The 27,498-nt window shown below is 42.5% G+C and overlaps 1 protein-coding gene across 1 annotated transcript; it reads left to right on the forward strand.

Moving 5' to 3' along the window:
* Positions 1 to 1,194: 1,194 nt before the first annotated feature.
* On the forward strand, positions 1,195 to 26,400 carry LOC120027125 (solute carrier family 66 member 2). Its single transcript, XM_038971970.1, has 4 exons — positions 1,195 to 1,397; positions 1,686 to 1,819; positions 9,031 to 9,247; positions 23,648 to 26,400. Exons 1-4 carry the CDS (start codon positions 1,195 to 1,197, stop codon positions 23,856 to 23,858), a joined length of 765 nt encoding a protein of 254 aa, XP_038827898.1. The 3' UTR covers positions 23,859 to 26,400.
* Positions 26,401 to 27,498: the final 1,098 nt, after the last annotated feature.

Consider the following 27,498-nt stretch of genomic DNA (forward strand, 5'->3'; position numbering starts at 1 on the left):
ATGCACCTTTTTGTGTTGAACTAAGCTCAATAGGTATTTCAGATCCTTGCCATTTCTTTATGTAAGAGACCATCCATTTAGAACGTTGTTTTGTGACAAACAGATTACAGTCATCACGATTATGTAACCTCGGCAAAATGTCTTAATCCGGACTCACTGCAATCATCCCTTATTCTCAGAATGTCAACTGTTCATCATGATAATGATGGAAGAAAATAAAAATACAAAAACACATATATAGGCCTATGTTCAATGTCTCAAAATAGGACAAGTACAATAGGATATACATAAATACACTAAGTGGTTGATGCCCCCTTTAAACGCGATTCTGTCTAGGACCATGCAGCCAAACTCAGATGTTGCCAAAGCAGGGAGCGACGATTTTGACGTAGAAGGAAGTGCTGCTCTAGCTTTCTGTTTGTGTGGCGGGGAGAGCAGTGGACGCAGGGGTTTTTGCACTTTCCGGTAAATTCACGCTCTTTCGATTTTTGCTGGAATTATATTTTCCAGACAAACGGGATTTGTTTTGTAAATGACAATCATGTGATGCACAGATTCATGCTGCTGTCCGGTTGTAACTACAAACCCATCCGGAAGACTGGGGATTTGAGTCGCTTCGATTAGACTGGGGACAACTGGAAAGCAAATGTCGAGGGTTGACTATTTTAGTTTTCTTTACAAATCGCGAAAAATTCAGGCAATTGAAACTGTTATTGAATAATATTGCATTCATTTGATTGGTCGACCGACAAGTTAGATTTCTCTGGCCGACTGTTGATGTTCTCAATTGTAGCCTAACATTCAACTTGTTACATTGTACATCTCAAATAGTTACAGTAATATGAAACAGTAGCGCCGCAACTCGGGATTTCTGCTGAGGTAGAACCTCTGGAGTCTACTGTAAACTGTTCAATAGAACATCATTGATGGACATAGTTATTTCTGCTTTACATCCGGTTTGAAAGAAGGAACTTTTTTTAATGGCAGGAACACATCATTTTGTCCCCTTCATTGGTTATTGATCCAATAGTTGACTGTCAATAAGCATACGAAGGCACTGGTCTATTCACATTCTCTGACTAGGCTACACCACATTATTGAAAGGCAAGTGCAGCTCACTAGAACTTTGCGCAGCCCCTTTGGGACTTCCCATGATTTGCTGTGCCCTGGTAGACTAGATAACAGAGAGAGAACATGGAAGATGAGATGTTTGAGCAGCTCATGTATGTCCTGAACCAACTGGTGACATGGATTGCTGCGGGGGCTATGGTGTTTGGTGGAGTGGTGCCTTACATCCCCCAGTACAGGGACATCAGACGGACACAGAACGCAGAGGGATTCTCCACCTATGTCTGCCTCGTCCTACTGGTGGCCAATATTCTGCGTATACTGTTCAGGTAGGTTTTGCCATAGGTGCAGTAAACTTGCAGTTTCATGTTATTCAAATGTGCATTGATGCATGTGAAGGCTGTAGCCTAAGTGCATTTGAAGAACAGACAGACTCCAACTATTTGGCCCTTCAGATTTTAGTGTTTGAAAATGATACTGCCCCTCACGGGAATCCTTGTATTGGTTTGCATAGCACCGTTTTTGTTTGGTTCCAACAGAAGCCTATTGTCTCCATGCAGAATAGTATTGCCACCCTGGAGTCTGTGCCCTGACTACTCCCTGTCTCCTCTTTCCAGGTTTGGGCGCTACTTTGAGACGCCACTCCTGTGGCAGAGCATTGTCATGATAGCCACCATGTTGATCATGCTCAACCTGTGTACCAACGTCCGCGTAGCCACCGAACTCCAGACTAAGCGACGTTCATTCACAGGTCGGTATCCTCCTCCCTGGCCTGTCCCTACTCTTTATAGCTTTATAATCAGTTTATAACCTCCGTTCACATCATGGTGTGAACTACTGATAGTGCTTGGTTGTATCACCAACACCTGGAGAGTGTGTGTGTGTGTGTGTGTTACACATTCCTTACTTGCCCAATTGTCCTTCCTCTCAAAGGAACTCCTTCATGTTCGTAATATACTTTACAGCTTAAACACACAACTCAAATCTGACAATCTAAACCAACCCAGTGCTATGGGGTGCATTCAGCAGGGCATAATGTTGTGGAACGGTCAGATAGAAATGTGTTATGTAGATCAAACATGCCTCTCTGACATGTAGAATAATGAATCATGTTGGCTCTTCATGACATTTCATGAGCTTCTGAGTGGCGCAGCGGTCTAAGGCACTGCCTCTCAGTGTTAGAGGCGTCACTACAGACCCTGGTTAGATTCCAGGCTGTATCACAACCTGCCGTGATTGGGTGACCCATAGGGCAGCGCTAAATTGTCCCAGCGTCGTCCGGGTTTGGGTTTGGCCGGGGTAGGCTGTCATTGTAAATAAGAATTTGTTATTAACTTACTTGCCTAGTTAAATAAAGGTTAAATAAGTCAAACATTTGTATCTGCAACATTTGACATTTACCTACTGAATGTGGCCTTGTACTGTACAACTCTAGTTTGTCTTTGTAATTTCCATGTGAATAAAAGAGTTTGCAAAAAGGAGAACAATATCCCACACAGGAGCAGAGAGAATGGCTAACTGCCCTTATTAATATACTAATCAGACAGCACTGACCACATGTTCTGTAAACACCAGCCCGAGAGGCTTGTAGGAAAACATAAAGCCAGTGACTTTGTTAGCGCCTACATAATCTTACAGTGATAATACAGTGATAATCAGTGTGTCCTCGGCCCTTTTGCACCTCCAGTCTGGCGTCAAACACTATCAACAGATACGAGAACAATCCATAACATTCACACTGATGGAAAATGTAAGTGTTTTGACCCCTAGTTGCACCACACTTTCCCCTAAAATCTTGCTGTTCAATGTGTAAATGTATGTATATAAACTCTAGTGCTTTGTGTTTTAAGTTGTCAATGTGTCTGAAACTTTGTGTGCTGCTATTTTGGCCAGGTCTCTCTTTTGAAAGAGATTATTCATCTCTAATTCAACCCACACCTTGCACAAACAGAACACTGGCAGAATCACGTGTATTAAAGAAAGTGAAAAATGTAGCATGCTAAACATTAACTTTATTCATCCTAAATATTCCCATTGCAGTCATAACAGGATGTTGATAATCTGTTTACGGAACTAGAGTGGGCTGGCTGCTGAATCTAGTTCATAACTCCCTTCCTCAGCCTGTTGGTTGACTGACTGACTGACTGACCTACACCAGTTTCCCTGCCAACGGAATACTAGAACATTGAATGCTCAGTGCTGCCATCATGTGGCCTCAATTCAGAGTTTGGTAGCCAATGAAGTTGACAGGATCAGGGTAGGCGGGTCAGATGATTTGAGAAAACAGGCTGTTTATGATTAGTCAAACGTTGAGATTTCAACTCTGGCCAAACGTTGAGGTCCCTACTCTGGCCAACAGTTTAGGTTTCAACTCTGTCCGACCCAAACGTTGATGTTTCAACTCTAACTTAAAACAAACGTTGAGGTTTCAACTCAGTCAGATCCAAATGTTGAGGTTTCAACTATGTTAATTCCCACAGGGTAGTTATTGGGTTGTCCATTTGAAATCACGAACCTTATGTCAAAAATAAACTTCTCTTGACTTCAAACTGTGGGTCAGTTCTGGTCTGTAGCACAAGAGAAACCAAGCTCTCTTTCTCTGTTCCCTCTTCTGATTTTGTGTCTGTAGCAACAGACAGTAAGGACGAGGAGATCAAAGTCCCTAAGAAGTTCTTTCTGGGTAGGTACTGTCTCTCTCTCTCTCTGCCTTCCTCCCTTCATCTCTCTCTCTTTCCTTACCGCATGGTCTTGTGTGGCTCTGCCTCTCACATTGCTCCATTCACAGTATTAACTGGCACTAACTCATCATCATGCCTTAACCTGGCATGGATCCTCCTGCATCGCATGTGATCCACCCTCGTTATATCTCCATTTGTGATTCCTAAAGAACCAATATAGTTGTTATAGTGTTCGCATGGAAGTTCACAATGCGTGTTAGCTATAGTCAATAGCTTGAATTGTTTCCGTTTGTAAAAGGCTTTTTATGCTACTGATATTAGTTTACTATAGCATGCATCTACTGTATTGCAGTGATTGTGCATGGACATTTCATTTTGCTTCAGTTCTTTGAGTTGTCTGATTGTAATGACTATCAGATTCTTACTCAGAAAATGAAAATGCATGCATTCTAGACTCATATATTGATTAAGCATATGTATTAAGACTTTTGATTGTTGCTATTTACTTGCTATGTTATTGACCTTGATAGACTAATTGCTCGGCTATGTTTCTTGGTTTGAAATGAACTATGCTCAGTATTATGTTGTTAGCGCTACAGCAACAATTCTATTAAATGCTGCATGTGAAAGCTAATGTGCACTGCCCTCTGCTCTGTGGTCCTGTCTGGTAAAACAATGATGATGACTTGGATTCACACCAGCTTGCTAAAGATGCACAGACAGCTCGCAGATGTGACAGTTTATGAGACTGTAGACTTCCTAACTCTGTCCTGGTTATTCAACCTCTATCTTTGCCCTTTTGTTTCAACTCCCTCTTCTTGTTACTGTACGGAGCCCCTCACCCAGCCAGTTGAGAGAGGCTGATGACCAGCAATCAATTGTACCTGTTTCATTGTGCTGAGAACTTTGTTTTTGTGAATAGCGTGTGATGCCCATCATAAGTATGCTTTTACTAACAATGGATCTCAATGTTGTGGTTAGTTCTGGTTAGCACTGCTGCTTTGTAGTTGGGAAGGAGTTGCTATCCTCCATGTGGACAGTAGGTGGTGCTGGGAAATAACAAAGGCTTACAGTACCTGTGAAGATAGAATAATGCTCTGTGTTGTATATTGTCCAGAGTCCTCACTGACGGTGATGAAGTTTACCTTCTCAGAACTGCTATCCATCACACACTTTATTGGGTTCAATCGTCTTCTCTCTTAAAATCCATGCTTCATTCTGAGTAACACAATTCAAAAATCCCCATCAAAATCTGTTTGTTTAATTTGATTGTGCATTGTAGAATACAATTATAGTTGTAGAGAAAGGCACAGACTGTTGAAGATATTCATTTCAGCAATCAAAATGATTTTTGCCACCCTTTTATTCAGCCTCTGTGTTTGGAATTGAGTGTTGTGTGTTTGTGTCATTGGGAACTGGGAGTTGACTGGCAGAGTTGCTGCCAACTTCTTACAACTTGTCAAATTGTTTCCACCCAGCATGATGTTCTACAGCACAACTCCAGTGGTATGGTAAGCTGGCTTTCTTCTCATCACAGTAGAAAAAGCTTAATTTTGGCTTCAACTTACCTCATCAAAAGCTGGCATTTTGTGTCCCACGTGTATGTTCACTGTTTTGGTCTGTACATGAAACTGTTGGTACTTGGCAGCGGAACCAGAGTTCAGTTGTCATGTTTCTTGGCATTCGAGCTGGAACCAGGGTGTGTTCTCCCTAGCCTTTTCCTGGCTTTGGGCTGCACAGGTCTGGATCTGGAGCTCTGCCTCCCTGGCTCTCTGGTTCTTTGTCTCCCAGACCCTATTCCTCTCCTCCCTGGCTCCGTCTCCCTCAGCCTCACTATTTGCCCCTGCCTGTTCCATAGCCATACTTTTGTATATATAGTGTATGTGGACACCCCTTCAAATGAGTGGATTTGGCTATTTCAGCCACACCCGTTGCTGACAGGTGTATAAAATCAAGCACACAGCCATGCAATCCACATAGACAAACATTGGCGGTAGAATGGCCTTACTGAAGAGCTCAGTAACTTTTTCAACGTGGCACCGTCATAGGATGCCATCTTTCCAACAAGTCAGTCAAAAGTCTGCCCTACTAGAGCTCCCCTGATCATCTGTAAGTGCTGTTATTGTGAAGTGGAAACATCTAGGAGCAACAACGACTCAGCAGAGAAGTGGTAGGCCACACAAGCTCACAGAACAGGAACCTCAAATGCAACAGTTTGGGGAAGGCCCTTCCCTGTTTCAGCATGACAATATGCCCCTGTGCGCAAAGCGAGGTCCATACAGAAATGGTTTGTTGAGATCGGTGTGAAAGAACTTGACTGGCCTGCACAGAGCCCTGACCTCAACCCCGTTGAACACCTTTGGGATGAATTGGAACAACGACTGCGAGCCAGGCCTAATCACCCAACATCAGTACCCGACCTCACTAATGCTCTTGTGGCTCAATGGAAGCAAGTCCCCGCGGCAATGTTCCAACATCTAGTGGGAAGCCTTCCCAAAAGAGTGGAGGCTGTTATAGCAGCAAAGGGGGGACCAATTCCATATTAATATCCATGATTTTGGAATGAGATGTTCGACGAGCACTTTTGGCCATGTAGTGTATGTGTCTGTTGCTCGTCTGTCTGTTGCATAGACACGGGTCTGTTCCTCTATTGATTAGTCCAGGAGGAGATAAGAAGGAGAGGCATGTTGTAATCCACTATTGTTGGAAGGATGAAAGGGTACAGGTGGAGGTAAAGTAATAAAACAGGGAAGGAAAGTGCTATGTATGTATGGGATGTAAAAGAAGGAATTCATCAACAAACTACTCTTTGGCGAACTCCCTAAAGGGCGGTTTGTCTAAATGTAGTTTGGGAGTAACAAATAGTTCTGACGTCTCCTTATCTTTGTTGGGGTTTCAGGCTTTGATGAGGTTGGTTACAATTGAATATTTAAATATAATTTCACCTGCTTTCACTGAAGTTGTAAACATGAGTGTCAAACTGAGACAGACGAAACAACAGTATTCTGACACGTTATCATCGGACGGTCACACGGACCTGTTGAACCAGTAGATTTCTGTATATTCCTGAGACTGTTGTGTGTTCTGTGCTTGTACCGAACTGTTTAATGTTCTGTGATGTTCAGAGCTGGCTTCCCTCTCTCTATGGCACCTCATCCTAGATCCATTATGACAGCAGGTTCCCAATCACTCTGGAGAAATAACCACGGAGGGCAGGTGCGTTAAGCTGCCTCCCTCTGAGTTCAAACAAAGAACGTTGAGCAGTATTTAGCAGTACCAGATATGTGAGGGGGGGGGGTTGGTTGTTCGGCCTGTGTACTGTTAAAGGGACAATCAGGGAGGACAGGGGAACTGGGCATTGGGAATAGTCTATATTCTTCTTTCGATGCTTATTAGTCATCACAGTCTCTCCTGTATGGCGTGAATCTGACCGGTTCCAATGAATCACCTCCTACTCTCCTCATACTTCTAGCTTTGATTTTAGCCCCAAAAAGCAGGTTACTTTTTCCTGGACCATTTTTATTTTAGGTGGCTTTTGTTTTCCCTGCATGATTATAGACTATGAATGACAACATGTAACTGTGGGAAGTGTAGACCTGACAGGCTAAATGACAGCTTCTAAACTAATGTTCTGAGGAGAGCAACACATGCAAAGCAATATGACATGATTCCAGCTCTCTCTCCCACACACACACACAGTGGCTCCATGTCAGATTTAACAGAGGGAGGAACTAGGAGAGGGGATGAGGGAAGCGATGGAACGAGAGCGCCCCAGAGTAGATGAATGGCACAGAGGTGGAGGGGCACAGTGTGGTGTAGCATGCAAAGGTGCTGCTGTAAACACCCTGTAACAACACTCTTCTATCATTAAAATAAGCCGTGTGTGTCTCTTTGAGATATCCTCACCCCCCTCAAGGCATTGCTGTTATCAGTGAGGGCAAGACGGACTCACCCCACTCCATGATTAGGCGATTTAGTTGCAGACCGTAGACATGATAATCCATCATGCACACCCTGACTTCCTCACATACACACATACACCTGTCTGCCATGCGTATTAGAAATGCCATCTAAATCTCAGGTCCGGTGAACATCAATATTTCAGTAAAATACGTTCCATTGTAATTTAGAATGCACTTCAGAATTCAATCTCAGTAAGTCAGCAGGACACGTCATGTAATGTGTCATCCCTCTTCTTGTGGTTTGTCAAAAGGAAATGTGATTATGGAGAATGGTAGGAAACCAACCATGTTATTCTAGATGAGATGTATGAGTTTGCGCCCTCTTTTTATTTGATTCAGTTTAAGTGTGTTTGAGTCGCGAGGTTCACCAGTAGCTCCTGAAACAGTTTTTCTCCATAGTCCTTCTGAAGCTCTCGTCTCATACTCTGTTCCACAGGCCTCCTCAGAGGAGATTGATGTTCCGATGTGTCTTTTTAGATGAGTAGAATCTATTTTCAGCATGACCCCTGTACAACGTAGAGGTTTGTGTAAAATCCTATTGAAGATGCTGCACAGCGTGTTTCCCCTCCACCTCTTCTCCCCCTCCTTTCCGTGGTGATTTAATTTCCTCCATTTATTCTTCTCTCCCCTAACGTAATTTAGAGCGCGGTCAGGCTCCGTGTGTTGTCTCAGTGAAGTTTTAAAACGCATTACGTGCAGCTCAGTGGTGACTTCGTTGATTTACCGCAGGGAAAGGGAATGAATCGATTAAGACTAACATTTGACAGTTTAACGTAACATAATCGCCAACATGCCAAAGAAGGAGGCATCCTCATCACTAACCTTATTCATACGCTGATCGTGTTACGGTTGTCTTAGCTACTCCTATAGGTTGGAGATGACAGGTAGTAGCAGCACAATGTATTGTGGAGGTGCCAGTCTCCTAGCTGAGATGTTGTCGGATCACCAGAGATTGTATTGCAGGCCTGCAGTTGTACGACGATTTTCTTCTTGAAGTCATGACTTCATATGGCTCCTTCTTCAGTGAACTTGAACGGCACTTGTTTTTGTTTATTTCCCTGATGAAAAAAACATTCAACCTTTAGGGAACATTTGGGAAGTCAGTGAGGCAGGAACATTGGAGTAAATCATTCTGCATTTTCCAAATTCGTTCCAAATTAATTTTCCATGCAGCTATGCCTCCTTGTTTCACGTCACATGCAATGCTTTTTATTACAGGCGTATCATGATGGAGGAAGATCGACCTCAAAAAGGTAAGAACCGTCAGTTTATCGGTGTTAGTATTGTGTCTTACTTTCTCTCCGCATGTCTGTCTGCCTCAGACTTTGACTGGAGCCACTTCTGGTCGTGGAGTCGTTTCGTGGACTACCTGCAGTGTGTGTTGGCGTTCACCCTGCTGGCGGCCTACGTCACCTACCTGCTGCTGGACTCGTCTGTGTTCGTAGAGAGCCTGGGCTTCCTGGCTGTCTTCACTGAGGCCATGCTGGGGATGCCACAGCTCTACTGCAACTACCAGAACAAGAGTACTGAGGGGATGAGGTGAGGACGTCACACATACACACTGAAGACACCACAGTTGCCATTCAATTGTCTCCCCTTTATCTCAGTTGACATTCGCTGTCGTTCATCCCATCTCTTGCTTCCATACTACTCATAGCCCAGCTGCTGACCTTCAGTGGTTTATTATGAGACCTATGACCTCAAACTGGTCTTTTCATTTGGACACCTGTGTATAAATTCAGTCTAATTTATGGAACACTTAAATACTTGGATATGTAATTCAGACGCCTAACTGGTACTGACTTTAGTTTATTCAGTGAAAGGATTTTCTACTAGAAGTGAACATGTTCTTTGGTTTATACACTACATGACCAAAAGTATGTGGACACATGTTCGTCGATCATCTCATTCCAAAATCATGGGCATTAATATGGAGTTGGTCCCCCCTTTTGCTGCTATAACAGCCTCCACTCTTCTGGGAAGGCTTTCCACTAGATGTTGGAACATTGCTGCGGGGACTTGCTTCCATTCATCCACGATGAATTAGTGAGGTCCGACACTGGTGTTGGGTGATTAGGCCTGGCTCGCAGTCGGTGTTCCCTTTTCATCCCAAAGGCGTTCAGTGGGGTTGAGATCAGGGCTCTGTGCAGGCCAGTCAAGTTCTTCCACAAAGATCTCAACAAACCATTTCTGTATGGACCTCGCTTTGTGCACAGGGGCATATTGTCATGCTGAAACAGGAAAGGGCCTTCCCCAAACTGTTGCCACAAAGTTGGAAGCACAGAATCGTCTAGGCTGTCATTGTATGCTGTAGCGTTACAATTTCCCTTCACTGGAACTAAGGGGCCTAGCCCAGACCATGAAAAACATCCCCAGACCATTATTCCTCCTATACCAAACTTTACAGTTGGCACTATGTATTCTGTCAGGTAGCGTTCTCCTGGCATCCACCAAACCCAGATTCGTCCGTCGGACTACCAGATGGTGAAGTGTGATTCATCACTCCGGAGAACCCGTTTCCACTGCTCCAGAGTCCAATGGCAGCGAGCTTTACACCACTTCAGTCAACGCTTGGCATTGCGCATTGTGATCTTAGGCTTGTGTGTGGCTGCTCGGCCATGGAAAACCATTTCATAAAGCTCCCGACGAACAGTTGTTGTGCTGACATTGCTTCCAGAGGCAGTTTGGAGCTCGGTAGTGAGTGTTGCAACCAAGGACAGAAGATTTTTACATGCTTCAGCACTCGGCAGTCCCATTCTGTGAGCTTGTGTGGCCTACCACTTCGCGGCTGAGCCGTTGTTGCTCCTAGGCATTTCCAGTTCGCGATAACAGCACTTACAGTTGACCAGGGCAGCTCTAGCAGGGCAGAAATTTGACTAACTGACTTGTTGGAAAGATGGCATCCTATGACAGTGCCACGTTGAAAGTCACTGAGCTCTTCGGTAAGGCCATTCTACTGCCAATGTCTGTCTATAGAGACAGCATGGCTGTGTGCTCGATTTTGTACACCTATCAGCAACGGGTGTGGCTGAAATGGACGAATCCACTAATTTCAAGGGGTGCCCACATACTTTTGTGAATATATAGTGTATTATTTAAACTGAGACCTGATTTTGAACAGGATGCCTCCTTAGATTGTCTTTTAATTGAACTTATTGGCTTTTTACTGCCTTCATTCTCCCTAGCGAATGAATCCTTAGGCAGGATTCGCACAGACAATTAAATATATATAAAACATGACGCTTCATTGTTAACGCTCCATTCTAATGCTGTTATTATGATGATGATTATATTATACCCATTTAGTGCCGTTGCTGTCATCATCATGGAGTTTTAATTGAGGATCTTCAGTAGTGTTCCAAGTTCCTATTATTAGTCACACAGTTGTGACTGAGTCATGACCGACGCACACACGTGTGTACACACACATACAGTGCCTTCAGAAACTGTTCACGTCCCTTTACTTATTCCACATTTTGTGTTACAGGCTGAATTGAAAATGTGTTACATATATTTTCTTTCTCACCCTTCTACACACAACCCCCATAATGACAAAGTGAAAACATGTGTTTTGACATTTTTCCAAATGTATTGAAAATTAAATAGAGAAATATCGCATTTGCATTAGTGCTCACGCCCCTGAGTCAATACATGTTAGAATCACCTTTGGCAGGGATTACAGCTGTGTCTTTTTGGTTAAGTGTCTCAGAGCTTTTCACACCTGGATTTAACAATATTTACACTTTGTTTATTTTTTAATTCTTCAACTTCTGTGAAGTTGGTCGTTTATTATTACTTGACTGCTATTTTCAAGTCTTGCCATAGATTTTCAAGCCAAAACTGGAACTAGGCCACTCAGGAACATTCAGTGTCGTCTGGGTAAGCAACTGACTACACCAGGTTTTCCTCTAGGATTTTGCCTGTGCTTAGCTCGATTTTGTTTATTGTTATCCCAAACAACTCCCTAGTCCTTGCCGATGACAAGCATACCTATAACATGATGCAGCCATCACCCTGCTTGAAAATATGAAGAGCGGTACTCGGTGATCTCTTGGATTTCCCCCAAACATAACGCTTTGTATTCAGGACATAAAGTACATTTCTTTGCCACATTTTTAGCAGTTTTACTTTAGTGCCTAATTGCAAACTGGATACATGTTTTGGAATATTTTTATTCTGTACATGCTCCCTACTTTTCACCAGTGGTGGAAAAAGTACCCAATTGTCTTTCTTGAGTAAAAGTCTCTAAAATGTTTTGGTTTTAAATATACTTAAGTATCAAAAGTAAAACTATAAATCATTTAAAATTCCTTATATTAATCAAATCAAAATTGATTTTTCACATGCACCAAATAAAACAGGTACAGACCTTACCATGAAATGCTGACTTTCAAACCCTTAACCAACAATGCAGTTTAAAGAAAAATATTTACTAAATTATCTAAAGTAACACAATAAAATAATAATAACGAGGCTACAGTATATACAGGGAGTACAGGTACCAAGTCAATGTGCTGGGGAACAGGTTAGTCGAGGTAATATGTACATATAGGTAGGGGTAAAGGGACAAAGCAGACGGCACCATTTTCTTGTTTTTAAAATGTATGGATAGCCAGGGGCACACTCCAACACTGACATTATTTGCAAAATATGCATTTGTGTTTAGTGAGTCTGCCAGAGGCAGTAGGAATGACCACGTGTTCTCTTGATAAGTGCATGATTTTGACCATTTTCCTGTCCTGCAAAGCATTCCAAATGTAACCAGAACTTTTGGTTGTCAGGGAAAATGTAAAAAGTACAATATTTTCTTTAGGAATGTAGTGGAGTAAAAGTAAGTTGTCAAAAATATAAATAGTCAAGTAAAGTACAGATACCCCCAAAAAACGACTTAAGTAGTACTCTAAAGTATTTTTACTTAACTACTTTGCATCACTGCTTTCCACTCTGTCATTTAGGTTAATATTGTGGAGGAACTGCAATGTTTTAAGGTCACCGTTGGCCTCATGGTGAAATCCCTGAGCGGTTTCCTTCCTCTCTGGCAATTGAGTTAGGAAGGACGCCTGCGTCTTTGGGTTTATTAATACACCATCCAAAGTGTAATTAGTAACTTCACCATGCTCAAAGGGATATTTTTTAACCATCTACCAGTAGGTGCCCTTCTTTGCGAGACATTGGAAAACCTCACTGGTCTTTGGTTGAGTCTGTTTTGAAATTCACTTTGACCTTACAGATTATTGTATGTGTGGGGTACAGAGATGAAGTAGTCATTCAAAAATTATGTTAAACACTTATTGCGCACAGTCCATGCAACTTATTATGTAACTTGTTAAGGACATTTTTACTCCTGAACTTATTTAGGCTTGCCATAACAAAGAGGTTAAATACTTATTTACTTAAGACTTCATCTTTTCATTTTTAATTAATTAGTTAAAGTTTCCAAAAACATAATGCCACTTATTTGACATTATGGGGTATTGTGTGTAGGCCAGTAACACAACATATCAATTTAATTAATTTTAAATTCAGGCTGTAATAAAACTAAATATGGAAAATGTCAAGGGGTGTGAATACTTTCTGAAAGCACTGTACGCACACACGACACAATGTAAATAGTCTCTGAATGATCATGCAACAGACTAAAAATATAACATCACTAAAAATAGAAAGATTGAGTAGCTCATTATCATATTGATTATCAAAGACTCATAATAAAAAATATGCCTTCATAATATAATGAATGTGTTAAGCCAAACCCCAGAACATGCCATGCCAGTCAGGTCCAGAGATGGTTAATGACAACAGATCTGCATCCCAAATTGCACCCTATTCCATATATTCAGCGCATTCGGAAAGTATTCAGACCCTTTGACTTTTTCCACATTTTGTTACGTTACAGCCTTATTCTAAAATGGATTAAATAAAATATAAAATCCTCATCAATCTACGCATACTACCCCATGATGACAAAGTGAAAACAGGTTTTTAGAAAAACAGAAATACCTTATTTACATAAGTATTCAGACCCTTTGCTATGAGACTTGAATTTGAGCTCAGGTGCATCCTGTTTCCGTTGATCATTCTTGAGATGTTTCTACAACTTGATTGGAGTCCACCTGTGACAGGATTGTGTCGAGGCACAAGATCTAGGGAAGGGTACCAAAAAAATTCTGTAGCATTGAAGGTCCCCAAGAACACAGTAGCATCCATTCTTAAATGGAAGAAGTTTGAAACCACCAAGACTCTTCCTAGAGCTGGCTACCTAGCCAAACTGAGCAATAGGGGGAGAAGGGCCTTGGCCAGGGAGGTGACCAAGAACCCGATGGTCGCTCTGACAGAGCTCCAGAGTTCCTCTGTGGAGATGGGAGAACCTTCCAGAAGGACAACCATCTCTGCAGCACTCCACCAATCAGGCCTTTATGGTAGAGTGGCTAGACTGAAGCCGTTCCTCAGTAAAATGCACATGACAGCCCACTTGGAGTTTGCCAAAAGGCACCTAAAGGACTCTTAGACCATGAGAAACAAGATTATCTGGTCTGATGAAACCAAGATTGAACACTTTGGCATGAATGCCAAGCGTCACATTTGGAGGAAACCTGGCACCATCCCTACGGTGAAGCATGGTGGTGGCAGCATCATGCTGTGGGGATGTTTTTCAGCAGCAGGGACTGGGACACTAGTCAGGATCGAGGGAAATATGAATGGAGCAAAGTACAGAGAGATCCTTGATGAAAACCTGCTCCAGAGTGTTCAGGATCTGAAGGTTCACCTTCCAACAGGACAACGACCTTAAGCACACACCCAAGACAACTTAGGAGTGGCTTCGGGAGAGGTCTCTGAATGCCCTTGAGTGGCCCAGCCAGAGCCCAGACTTGAACCCCATCTTACATCTCTGGAGAGAACTGAAAATAGCTTTGCAACAACGCTTCCCATCCAACATGACAGAGCTTGAGAGGATCTGCAGAGAAAAATGGGAGAAACTCCCCAAATACATTACATTTACATTTACATTTAAGTCATTTAGCAGACGCTCTTATCCAGAGCGACTTACAAATTGGTGCATTCACCTTATGATATCCAGTGGAACAACCACTTTACAATAGTGCATCTAACTCTTTTAAGGGGGGGGGGGGGGTTAGAAGAATTACTTTATCCTATCCTAGGTATTCCTTAAAGAGGTGGGGTTTCAGGTGTCTCCGGAAGGTGGTGATTGACTCCGCTGACCTGGCGTCGTGAGGGAGTTTGTTCCACCATTGGGGTGCCAGAGCAGCGAACAGTTTTGACTGGGCTGAGCGGGAACTGTACTTCCTCAGAGTAACTCAAACTCAAATACAGGTGTGCCAAGCTTGTAGCGTCATACCAAAGAAGACTCAAGGCTGTAATCACTGCCAAATGTGCTTCAACAAAGTACTGAGTAAAGGGTCTGAATACTTATGTAAATGTAATATTTCCTTTTTTTATTTTTAATACATTTGCTAAAATTCCTAAAAACCTGTTTTTGCTTTGTGTGTGTGTAAATCATTTTTATTTTTTGACGTTTTTGAATAAGGCTGTAATGTAACAAAATGTGGAACAAGTCGAGGGGTCTGAATACTTTCCGAATGCACTATAGTGCACTACTTTTGATCAGGGCCTATTAGGGAAAAGGGTGCCATTTGGGACACTTGATGCTAATTTTTGATTTGATTTATTTCACCAGGTAGGCCAGTTGAGAACAAGTTCTCATTCACCTTTGTTTAACCAGGTAGGCCAGTTGAGAACAAGTTCTCATTCACCTTTATTTAACCAGGTAGGCCAGTTGAGAACAAGTTCTCATTTACAACTGCGACCTGGCCAAGACAAAGCAAAGCAGTGCGACCAAAAACAACAACACAGAGTTACACATGGGATAAACAAAAGTACAGTCAATAACACAACAGAAAATCTATATACAGTGTGTGCAAATGGAGTAAGATTAGGGAGGTAAGGCAATAAATAGGCCATAGTGGTGAAGTAATTACAATTTAGCAAATTAACACTGGAGTGATAGATGTGCAGATGATGATGTGCAAGTAGACATACTGGTGTGCAAAAAAGTAAATCAAAACAATATGGGGATGAGGTAGGTAGTTGGATGGGCTATTTACAGATGGGCTGTGTACAACTGCAGTGATCGGTAAGCTGCTCAGATAGGTGATGCTTAAAGTTAGTGAGGGCGATATAAGTCTCCAACTTCAGCGATTTTTGCAATTCGTTCCAGTCATTTGCAGCAGAGAACTGGAAGGAAAGGCGGCCAAATGAGGTGTTGGCTTTGGGAATGACCGGTGAGAGATACCTGCTGGAGCGCGTGCTACGGGTGGGTGTTATGGTGACCAGTGAGCTGAGATAAGGAGGAGCTTTACCTAGCAAAGTCTTATAGATGACCTGGAGCCAGTGGGTCTGGCGACGAATATGTTGCGAGGGCCAGCTGACTTGAGCATACAGGTCACAGTGGTGGCTGAAGGCATGCCTTTGCTTTTCCATCACTTCCTGTTTATATTGACCTGTCAGAGCCAGGCGCAAGACCCCTCTAGCAGACAGTTACCAAACAGAACATTACTACAACACAAAGAGGAGGGCGACTGGGGGCTGTGGGTGACACAACATGGTTGCTCTAATGGTGGATGTTGGGTGGGGAGGAGATGATGGGGGAAGCTTGTATACAGGAAGTGTATTCTGATCTGTCTTGTCATGGTTTGATGGGAAATGAAGTTCAAATTGGATGTAAATGTAGTCCTCTTGTTCTATAGTTACAGTACAGCTCCAAATCACATATTTACTTCAAGGATGTCAAGTCAACCTCAGTAAAGAAAAGATCTCTCTCTCTCTCTCTGCCTCTCTGTCTCTCTCTGTCTCTCTGCCTCTCTCTCTCTCTGCCTCTCTCTCTCTCTGCCTCTCTCTCTCTCTCAAACGTAGCTCCATGGTCAAAACAAGATACATTGTCAAACGTAGCTCCATGGTCAAAGACAATTCATTCGAATTTGAGGCTTAATTATAAGGCTGTGTGAACTGTTTGAAGTTGAGAACTTACGAAACACACATTATGTAATCCTGCTGAATTTATCCCCTGTGGTCACCTTGGATGAGATGTATTATATTGTGAATATTTCCTGGTGTGGTGATTTAGCGTGGGGTTGGTTTGCCCAGTGATTTTGGAGATAGATGTACTTAGTTATTGTGGTCTTCCCTCCTATCCTTTCTGTGTGTGGCTTCCCCCCCGTATTAGCCTCTGTGTGCAGAATTAATGGCACTTTGGTCTAGGTGTGCTGGCATGATGTCAGGTCTCCAGCGGTGTGTGGGTGTGCGTCTGTGTGTAGCAGGGCAGCAATGAACATAAACCGACATGAGCAGTCAAACTAATGACTGGGGTGGGAGGCGGGGGATGGTAGCTAGGCGGGGGATACCTGGCGTTGATGTCTGGGCCCCTGGCCTGAGATAAAGGTAATGGAACATGGAGAGACAGGCTCTGCAGACCGCCTACTGACTGACTGTCCTTATAAGTCCTCTCTGTGTGAGCTGTTTCCCATGGACAGATAACATGCTCAGAGGGAGTGCCTTATTTAGCCTGCCATCTAGCTGTTGTTTGACCATTTTAAATTCAGTCAGTATACAAGTCTGTCTCTGCATTCACAACACTGCATCACTACCTTGTCAGACAAGTCTATGACAACTTGCCCACCCACCTGGGCTGTGGAGCTGCTGATTACCTGATGAAATGCAGAGGGTCTTCCATCCTCCTCTACCTCCGATGCATACAGGCTTTTTTTACCTCCCAGTTAGTCTTCTGTAAGTGGCTGGGGACTTTTAGAATCATTTCCCAGGCATGTTCTGACCCCATCCCTGACCTCCCAGCATTCTCTCTGAGGCTACGTCCCAAATGGCACCCTATTCCCTATAGAGATGGGCCTTGGTCAAAAGTAGTGCAGTACATAGGGTGCCATTGGAGACGCAGACCGAGTTCTCAGGAGGGCTGATCAAATCCTCAATCCTGCTCTCACATCATTACACACAAAGCTGGCCCAAACTCTACGTCAGCACTCGGAGAGAAATAAATAAATGTTTCTCCTCTTCCCCAGAACTAACAAGCTTCCTACCTTGGATGTATTTGGAGGGAGAGAGAGAGGATGGAGGGAGAGAGAGAAAGATGCAAGGAGGGAGGTAGTATGAGTAGATGCATGGGAAGGTTATTTAAAAGGGTGTTACAAATGAAATGAGTAAAGGGGCGTGAGGTGAAGGTGGAGACATGAATAATATAGAAGGTTTGACAGGTCTCACCCCTTCCTCTTTCCTCCCCTCATCTTGTGGGTGCTACAGTTGAAGTCGGAAGTTTACATACACTTAAAACTTCACTAGGGTAGGGGGCAGCATTCGGAATTTTGGATGAAAAGCGTGCCCAAATTAAACGGCCTACTACTCAGGCCCAGAAGCTAGGATATGCATATAATTAGTAGATTTGGATAGAAAACACTCTGAAGTTTCCAAAACTCTTAAAATAATGTCTGTGAGTATAACAGAACTGATATGGCAGGCGAAAACCTGAGGAAAATCCAACCAGGAAGTACTATTATTTTGAAAGGCTGTTTTTCCATTGAAAGCCTATCCACCATACAAAGACTTAGGACCCAGTTCACGATATATATGGCTTCCTCTACATGTGGCCAGTCTTTAGGCATTGTTTCAGGCTTTTACTCTAAAAATTAGGGAGATACAGCACTTTCAATGAGACGCCATGAGTCCTGCGCGTGATCGGGAACGCGCCTTTCTTGTTTCTCCTTTTCTATTGAGGAAGCTTTTGTCCGGTTTAAATATTATTGATTTATTTATCACAAAAACAACCTGAGGATTGATTTTAAACATCGTTTGACATGTTTCTACTAACTTTTATTGTACTTTTTTGACTTTTCGTCTTGATGTTGAGAGCGCGCATTGTGCCTTTTGAATTTCTGAACGCACCAACAAAACAGAGGTATTTGGACATAAAGATGAACTTTATCGAACAAAACAAACATTTGTTGTCGAACATGGAGACCTGGGAGTGCCATCAGATGAAGATCATCAAAGGTAAGTGATTCATTTTAATGCTATTTCTGACTTTTGTGACACCTCCTTGGAAAATGGCTGTATGGTTTTCTGTGGCTAGGCGCTGACCTAACATAATCGCATGGTGTGCTTTTGCCGTAAAGCCTTTTTGAAATCTGACACAGCGGTTGCATTAAGGAGAAGTTTATCTTTAATCGTATGTTAAACACTTGTATCTTAGATCAATGTTTATGATGAGTATTTCTGTAATTTGATGTGGTTCTCTGCACTTTCACCGAATGTTTGTTTGAGACAATGCATTTCTGAACATAACGCGCCAATTTCAAATTAGGTTTTTGGACATAAAGATGAACTTTATCGAACAAAACACACATTTATTGTCTAACATGGAGTCCTGGGAGTGCCATCTGATGAAGATCATCAAAGGTTAGTGAATCATTTAATCGCTATTTCTGACTTTTGTGAGCCCTCTCCTTGGCTGGAAAATGGCTGTATGGTTTTCTGTGACTAGGCGCTGGCCTAACATAATCGCATGGTGTGCTTTCGCAGTAAAGCCTTTTTGAAATCGGACACTGTGGTTGGATTTACAAGAAGTTTATCTTTTAAAATGGTGTATAATACTTGTATTTTGAGGAATTGTAATTATGGGATTTCTGTTTTTATTTGGCGCCCTGCAATTTCACTGGCTGTTGTCGAGGTGGGACGCTAGCGTGCCACTTGTACCAGAGAGTCATTAAAACTCGTTTTTCAACCACTCCACACATTTCTTGTTAACAAACTATAGTTTTGGCAAGTCGGTTAGGACATCTACTTTGTGCATGACACAAGTAATTTTTCCAACAATTGTTTACAGACAGATTAGTTCACTTATAATTCACTATCACAATTCCAGTGGGTCAGAAGTTTACATACACTAAATTCACTGTGCCTTTAAACAGCTTGGATAATTACAGAAAATGATGTTATGGCTTTAGAAGCTTCTGATATCATTTGAGTCAATTGGAGGTGTACCTGTGGATCTATTTCAAGGCCGACCTTCAAACTCAGGGCCTCTTTGTTTGACATCATGGTAAACTCAAAAACAATCAGCCAAGACCACAGACAAAAAATGTAGACCTCCACAAGTCTGGTTCATCCTTGGGAGCAATTTCCAAACACCTGAAGGTACCACGTTCATCTGTACAAACAGTAGTGCGCAAGTATAAACAGCATGGGACCACGCAGCCATCATACCGCTCAGGAAGGAAACGTGTTCTGTCTCCTAGAAATTAACGTACTTTGGTGCGAAAAGTGCAAATCAATCCCAGAACAACAGCAAAGGTCCTTGTGAAGATGCTGGAGGAAACAGGTACAAAAGTATCTATATCCACAGTAAAACAAGTCCTATATCAACATAACCTGAAAGGCCGCTCAGCAAGGAAGAAGCTACTGCTCCAAAACCGCCATAAAAAAGCCAAACCACAGTTTGCAACTGCACATGGGGACAAAGATCGTACTTTTTGGAGAAATGCCCTCTGGTCTGATGAAACAAAAATAGAACTGTTTGGCCTTAATGACCATCGTTATGTTTGGAGGAAAAATGGAGAGGCTTGCAAGCCGAAGAACACCATCCCAAAGGACAACAAAGTCAAGGTATTGGAGTGGCCATCACAAAGCCCTGACCTCCATCCCATAGAAAATTTGTGGGCAGAACTGATAAAGCGTGTGCGAGCCAGGAAGCTTGTGGGAAGCTTGTGGAAGGCTACCCGAAACGTTTGACCCAAGTTAAACAATTTAAAGACAATGCTACCAAATACTAATTGAGTGTATGTAAACTTCTGACCCACTGGGAATGTGATGAAAGAAATAAAAGCTGAAATAAATCATTCTCTCTACTATTATTCTGACATTTCACATTCTTAAAATAAAGTGGTGATCCTAACTGACCTAAAATAGGAAATTTTTACGAGGATTAAATGTCAGGAATTGTGAAAAACTGAGTTTAAATGTATTTGGCTAAGGTGTATGTAAACTTCCAACTTCAACTAGCAGACAGCCTGAGACGGGGTGAACCTGTACCCTGTAATCAGCCTGAAGACAATTACCTCTGCTAAGTGGCTCCTGCTAGACGATAGTCTTCGTACTTTGAAGCCACCATTTGTACCCTCAATGCAGCAAATCTTCATCAGCTCACTTGTATGGATCATTGAACATGTTGCCTTGCCAATAACAATGATACAGGGTCAGACAAATGACATAGGGAGAGTGGTACCATATTAGAGGTATTGGCAGTGTAGTCAATACTTGACAGTACTGTATGGTTATGACCCAGTCGTAACGTCACAGATGCAGTATAATATTCATAGGATATGTGTTGTGTTTATTATGGATTTGTCTATTGTGCCTACTACTGCATACCATGATGGAATATGCCATCAGTGTATTTGCTTAGTGCAAAAACCCTTTCCCTGAAACACCTAGAAAATGTTGTCTGAATAATTATTTGGAATTTTCAACGTACACAGCAACCATACAAAACCCTATACAGGGACTACAAAGGGAAACTCAGCCACGAGCTGCCCAGTGATGTGAGCCTAGCAGGCGAGTTATATGCCTTTTTATGCTTGCTTCGAGGCAAGCAACATTGAAGCATGCGTGAGAGCACCAGCTGTTCCGGACGACTGTGTGATCACGCTCTCCGTAGCCGATGTGAGCAAGACCTTTTAAACAGGTCAACATTAACAAAGATTACCAGGATGTGAACTCAGAGCATGCGTGGACCAACTGGTGTCTTCACTGACATTTTCAACCTCTCCCTGACCGAGTCTGTAATACATGTACAAATTACCTCGACTAACCTGTACCCCCGCACATTGACTCGGTACTGGTACCCCCTGTATATAGCCTCGTTATTGTTATTTTATAGTGTTACTTTTTATTTTATTTTTAACTTTATTTTATTTAGTAAATATTTTCTTTACTTTATTTCTTGAACCACATTGTTGGTTAAGGGCTTGTAAGTAAGCATTTCACAGTAAGGTCTGCATCTGTTGTATTTGGCGCATGTGACAAATAAAATGTGATTTGATTTGACAGGTCTTCCCTTGACACCAATTAGATTAGGCATCTCCCTCTCCCCCACCCTCACCCTTTAAATGTGTTTATATTCAGATTAGCATTCTGTCCTTTGACTAACCTGTGTTATTTACACATGAATGGAAAGCGCTGACATGTCAGGATTGGCTCTGGCACTCCGAGCAGGGGTCCCTACTCCAAAATGTCACGACACGAGGCAGGTAGTATTAAGAACAGCAGATAGAGGATGCCTCTGCGTTCAGAGGGGAGTGTTTTGGGAATGTTGTTGTGGTAGGCGGTTTATTGTAAACACTTCTGAATGCTGTTAGCTAACTGTGTTTGTGCCTCAGTCCTTCCTTTGTCAGCGTTTACCTTCCGTCCTTGGCTTCAGTACAAAGCCCGGGGAGAAAAACAAAGAGTCCCAAAGACGAGAGGGAGGTTGGAGGAGAGGGATAGCAGTAGCTGGGGAGACTGTTTGTCTGTTGTGATTTATCCATAATCACCAACACTGTCAAGACTTTTCTCATTATAAAAAGTAACTTGGGTGTTTTAGAAACATGGAGCGGAGATCCTGGGAGCCCAGCATGCCAAGAAACCTTGCATATACCCTTTTATAATAAGCAATGCTGTTTTCTCCATCTAAAAAGTAGAGGGCTTTCAAAGCTTGGTCTTTGTACAGTAGACAACATACCTAGAGACCTCCTGCTGTACTTCCCTTCTACGGTTACTGTTAGTGTGTTACTTCCCTATTGGCTCATTATAGTTCATAATGCTGCAGAGTAACACAGAGAGGAGGGGCCACAGCCTAAAGTAGGGCTCTCCAACGCTGTTCCTGGAGCGCTACTGTCCTGTAGGTTTTCACTCCAACCCTAATCTAGCACACCTGATTCTAACCACAGAGTTGTTCTAAAAGCTACAGCTGAACAACAGAACTATAGTTGTTTATTTACTCTGACTTCCTGAGAAGTCAGCCTAAGCAGCTCCCTGAGAGAGGAGGGAGAAGAGCTGCTGCAGAGAGCAGACGGGTGAACTCACCGCACAACGAGTCTGAATTTATAAACCTCCCTGAGAGAGGAGGGTGAAGAGCTGCTGCAGAGAGCAGACGGGTGAACTCACCGCACAACGAGTCTGAATTTATAAACCTCCCTGAGAGGAGTTCTCAACTCCAGAAGAGTTGTGGCAAATGAACTTGAATGAATTCCATTTCTTTTCTTTTAATAGTTTGTTCTGGAAATAGTGGGTCAGTATCCCCACCACTAACGATGTATTTGGTCTGTTATTGTGTTACATGATTTCCTGTCTCTTTTCTGTCATGATGCAAGGTAGTGTTCAGGTGTGTCACCGGCCGTGTCCGAATACCTGTACTTACGTTCTAAATAGTAGGCTTTTTGGCAATGCAAAAATATAACTTGTTATAGTGTGAAATTTGTTGTATCCTTTAAATGCCAGAATGTCATACTCGTTTAGACTTCATCTAGTATTTACTGCACTCTATGGAGGAAGAGAAACATATTTTCAGACCCACGTGTGTTTTGACAACAGCTGATAATCGGCTGATAAGAGAACAGGCTGTAACAAAAGGAACGGATGGCGGGAAACGGCGCAATTGTGCATTAGGTGACGCATTCTTAGTATGGGTGAGCCTAGTATGTTGATTTGTTGCTTACTGCATGCATTTATACTAAACAGTACATAATACATAGTACGTAGTATGATTTAGTACACAGTATGTCATTTTAGTAAGTAGTAGGCAAGACAGATTTTGGACAACCACTGTCTCTAGCTCTGCTAACATTGAAATGTTTATCTTCCCCTTCTTTCTCCCTGCAGTATAAAAATGGTGATGATGTGGACGAGTGGGGACACCTTTAAGACGGGTTACTTCCTGCTGACCGAGGCTCCTGTCCAGTTCTGGACCTGTGGTCTGCTGCAGGTGGGAGTGGACATTGCCATTCTATTCCAGGTCTACTACTACAGCCGCTACCCCCAGAAACCCGTCTCGCACACCGTGTCACACACAACCAGCACCAAGGCACTCTGAGACCCCCTAACACACACACACACACACACACACACACACACATCGTTACCAATCGGTCATGAGCACACAAACTAGTTAGAGTTACTTTGCCTGAAGGATTTTGCTGAATGACACTTGTTACATTTCATTTCAAAACGGATAGGACCTCCAGTTATATGTATGTATTTGTATGTTGTGCAGATGGTTATACAAGTATATCCCTAAGAATATATCCCTGTATATGAATATACCTGAGCATACACACAGAATCTTATGCACATGCATCAATCTACATTGCAGTCATATGCACTGTGTATGGATGGACACTCAAGGAAGTGTGGACCAGCTTTCCTGTCCATAGATCTGATGATTGTTGCATGGAAAAAACTTAAGACTTTCACAAAGGGCTGTTTACTCAGCCATTGATCACAATGTACAACCGATCATCAAAGTAACTTAACAGAAACCTTACTGAATGTACAATGGAATTATTATTTTGGGGGAAATTAGATTCTACATTTAATTTAGATAGCTCTTTGTTCTAAGTTCTCCACGGGTCGGGTCTGTCTGATCACTTAGGCCTCTTCTGGTCTGGTTGGAAGACCTCCGACTGCTGCTGCTGCTTGTTGGAAAATTCACCAGATTAATTCAACTGGAAGCAACAGCAGTTTTACCAAAAATGAAAAAGGCTGTCTGGGCCAGAGGCCTGGTTCCTGGGAGCTCCAACACATTTCCTTCAGATGACTCTGAGGTAAAGCTTAAGCACTCAGTGGTTCAGTGGACCACTGTGTTGCTGGTATTACGGACAGTAAGGGAGTCAGTGGAGCGAGGGAGGTAGGACATTTTGTGAAACAAATATTATGTTTATGTTACTGTTTTCATTTAAAGGAGTAGCAGCCATGTTCGTAGGCCAGGGAACTGGAAGGACTTTCTATGTTCTGTGTTTTTTATGGTAAATGAAAACAACAACAATGCATCGGGAAGGACATTAAGTACAAAGCTCCTGTCTTTAGCACTGTTTATACATGGTTCTAACATGCATCCTTTCTCCTGTCCACATTCTGATCGTGCCCGCATTTTCAGACAGGTGTAGACGATTTAAAGACATGTACGTACCATGTGTAGACATATTTCTGGAAATATGGGCACAATCCGAATGTGGACAAGATCAGGACAAAGGTCGCATGTTAGCGCCAGGTATAAACAAGGCTTCTGAGGACCTAGTGACAGTCTGTTTGCTGGTCTATGGACAACTCAACTCATCTCCCTGCTCCTCTCAGCCTCAAGCACCCCTAGAAACCTTTTATTTGTTTAAATAGGACCTTTAGAATTTTATAGGAATATTTCTTTCTTCAGCTTTCTTCAAATGTTTTAGATGTGTGCTTTTGGTGGAGACATCTTATTCTGCTGAGGGCTGGTGTGGGTGCAGGGTTTTGTTCTAGCCAAGTAGTAGGCATGTCCAGACTCAACCTCTTGGAGTGTTTGACCACATGGTAAGTTGAATCTCTCTGGGTGTAACCAAGACGATACCAGCACTACAGCTGTTATATTCACTTCTGAACTGCTGGCTAAAACGTAGTTGGTGGTTGCGTCCAAGATGGCGTCCTATTCCCTGTTTATTACAATACTTTTGACCAAGTAGTGCACTCTATAGGGAATAGGGTGCCATTTCAGACGCAGATATATTTTTTTTTACGCTGGATACTCTGGGAAACGTTATTTTAATCACTGGCGATGCAGAATATTTGTTTTGTTATGCTATCCATATTTTTCTAATCCTGAAACGCTTGTATAATCACAAACCTTGTACACTTGCCCTTTATCAAGCTCTTTTTTACAATGATGAGGAGGACGGTGACGCATGTCAAATGGTGACCGTTGTTGTCATTGTATGAAGAAGTTGTGCACCTAGTAAACTCTGGTTGTGTAGCATCAACCGGGCCAAAATGACTCACTGTTTCTGATGTAGTTGTATTATTTTGGTGGTGGTTCAGTTTTAGTTGTTCATGGGTAAAACTGCAGAACTATTCCTCTGTTCATGGAGATGCTGATCAAACAATGCCAATCCTTGTGATTTTTGAATATTTTTTGACATAGTTTTAGGTCAGGATTCAATCTAAGTTGCGTTATAGAACACTGCACTGGACTGCCGACAATGCCCCTTTTTAAAGGCAGTTTACACCAAAACCGGCTTTCGCAGTGTCCATACCAGGAATTCTATCTCTGCGAACTCGGGGGAAATTGCCTTTAAAAAGCGTATTGTCGGCTGTCCAGTGCACTGCTCTGTAAGGCGCCTTGGACAGAATCACAGCCTCAGTTTATGTACCCCCAATTTTTTTTTATGTTTATCATTACCTTTTATTACCACGTTGTGACTTGTTGTTTTTCTACACAGTACATTACCACATTTCTTTCCATGGAATGGCCAGTTCTTTCTATAGAATTGCCAGTTCATCGTCAATAGACAATTTAAATCAACCTCTGTCTGATATGCTGTTACTTGTTGCCAGTATTCATGAAAGCTCTGTGGCGCTGTCATTAAAGGCCAAAATGAGAACTTGTATTCTACTGTGCTTTGTGTAAATTCATTATGCTAGTGATGTTTGTGTGAAGGGTGTATGTTACATCAGAACACCCAGGGTCCATCTGGAATAGCACCCTGTTCCCTAAATCATTTGGACTAGAGCCCTGGAAAAAGGTAGTGTGCAATATAGGGTACCATTTCTGACACAGGCCTATTAGCACCTGTCCTGATAATACTATTCCACCAGCAGTGGAGACCTGGTTAGCATCATCTGTCAGAGGAACCACTGGCTCACCAACCACAGTCCATGTTTGGGCTCCAGGCATGTGGCCTCAACAGCTATCAACAACATACATGGTAATGCACCTTCGCTGTGTCTTCACAACAAGCACTGTGTTGACCACACAATACCAGCATTAGTCAAAAGGGTTTATGTAAAGCGTATTCTAAACAAACAGGAATGTGGCGGCCAGCCTCAGCAGAACTAGTCCAGAGAAAATTATACTGGAGTCTGTTCCAAATGGTACCCTATTCCCTACATAGTGCACTTCTTTTCACCAAAGTCCTATGGGCCCTGGTCAAAAGTAGTGCACCGTATAGGATATAGTGTTCCCTTTTGGAAAACAACTGGGAGGAACAAAAGAACTGCTTCTTCCTCCTATGATGAGGTTGGACTAATGCTGCGATCACATCTCGTAATTTTGTAAATACCCGCATACTACTGGGGAAAATCCACTTGAACGCCCCTCCAACTATCATCCATGTGCTCAGAGTTTCCCACTTGCAGAGGGGAAGCATGGCAGCATCTTTCCTACTTGCAGAGCAAACATAACAGCATCTTCAGCAGTTGTTTATGGTAAGAACAAAATACATTGTTGATACAAAAAGTATTCTGTTCATCTTCCTTTTCATTTAGAAAGTGAACAGTTCTGGATATACTTTTTATGGGCAAAAAAAGAGCAACACAATCACAAGCCTTCTAATGACCTCTATGTATGATGGTATTTCCCAGTACAAAACGTGAATGCACCCAACTCGTATTTACGACTTCACAACTGGTAATTACCACCTACCCACTTGGTTCTGAACACAGCATCATACTGCACAGTCCTAATAAGTTATATTGAACATGCAAAT

This window comes from Salvelinus namaycush, chromosome 32, assembly GCF_016432855.1.
Source record: "Salvelinus namaycush isolate Seneca chromosome 32, SaNama_1.0, whole genome shotgun sequence".
Lineage (NCBI taxonomy): Eukaryota > Metazoa > Chordata > Actinopteri > Salmoniformes > Salmonidae > Salvelinus > Salvelinus namaycush.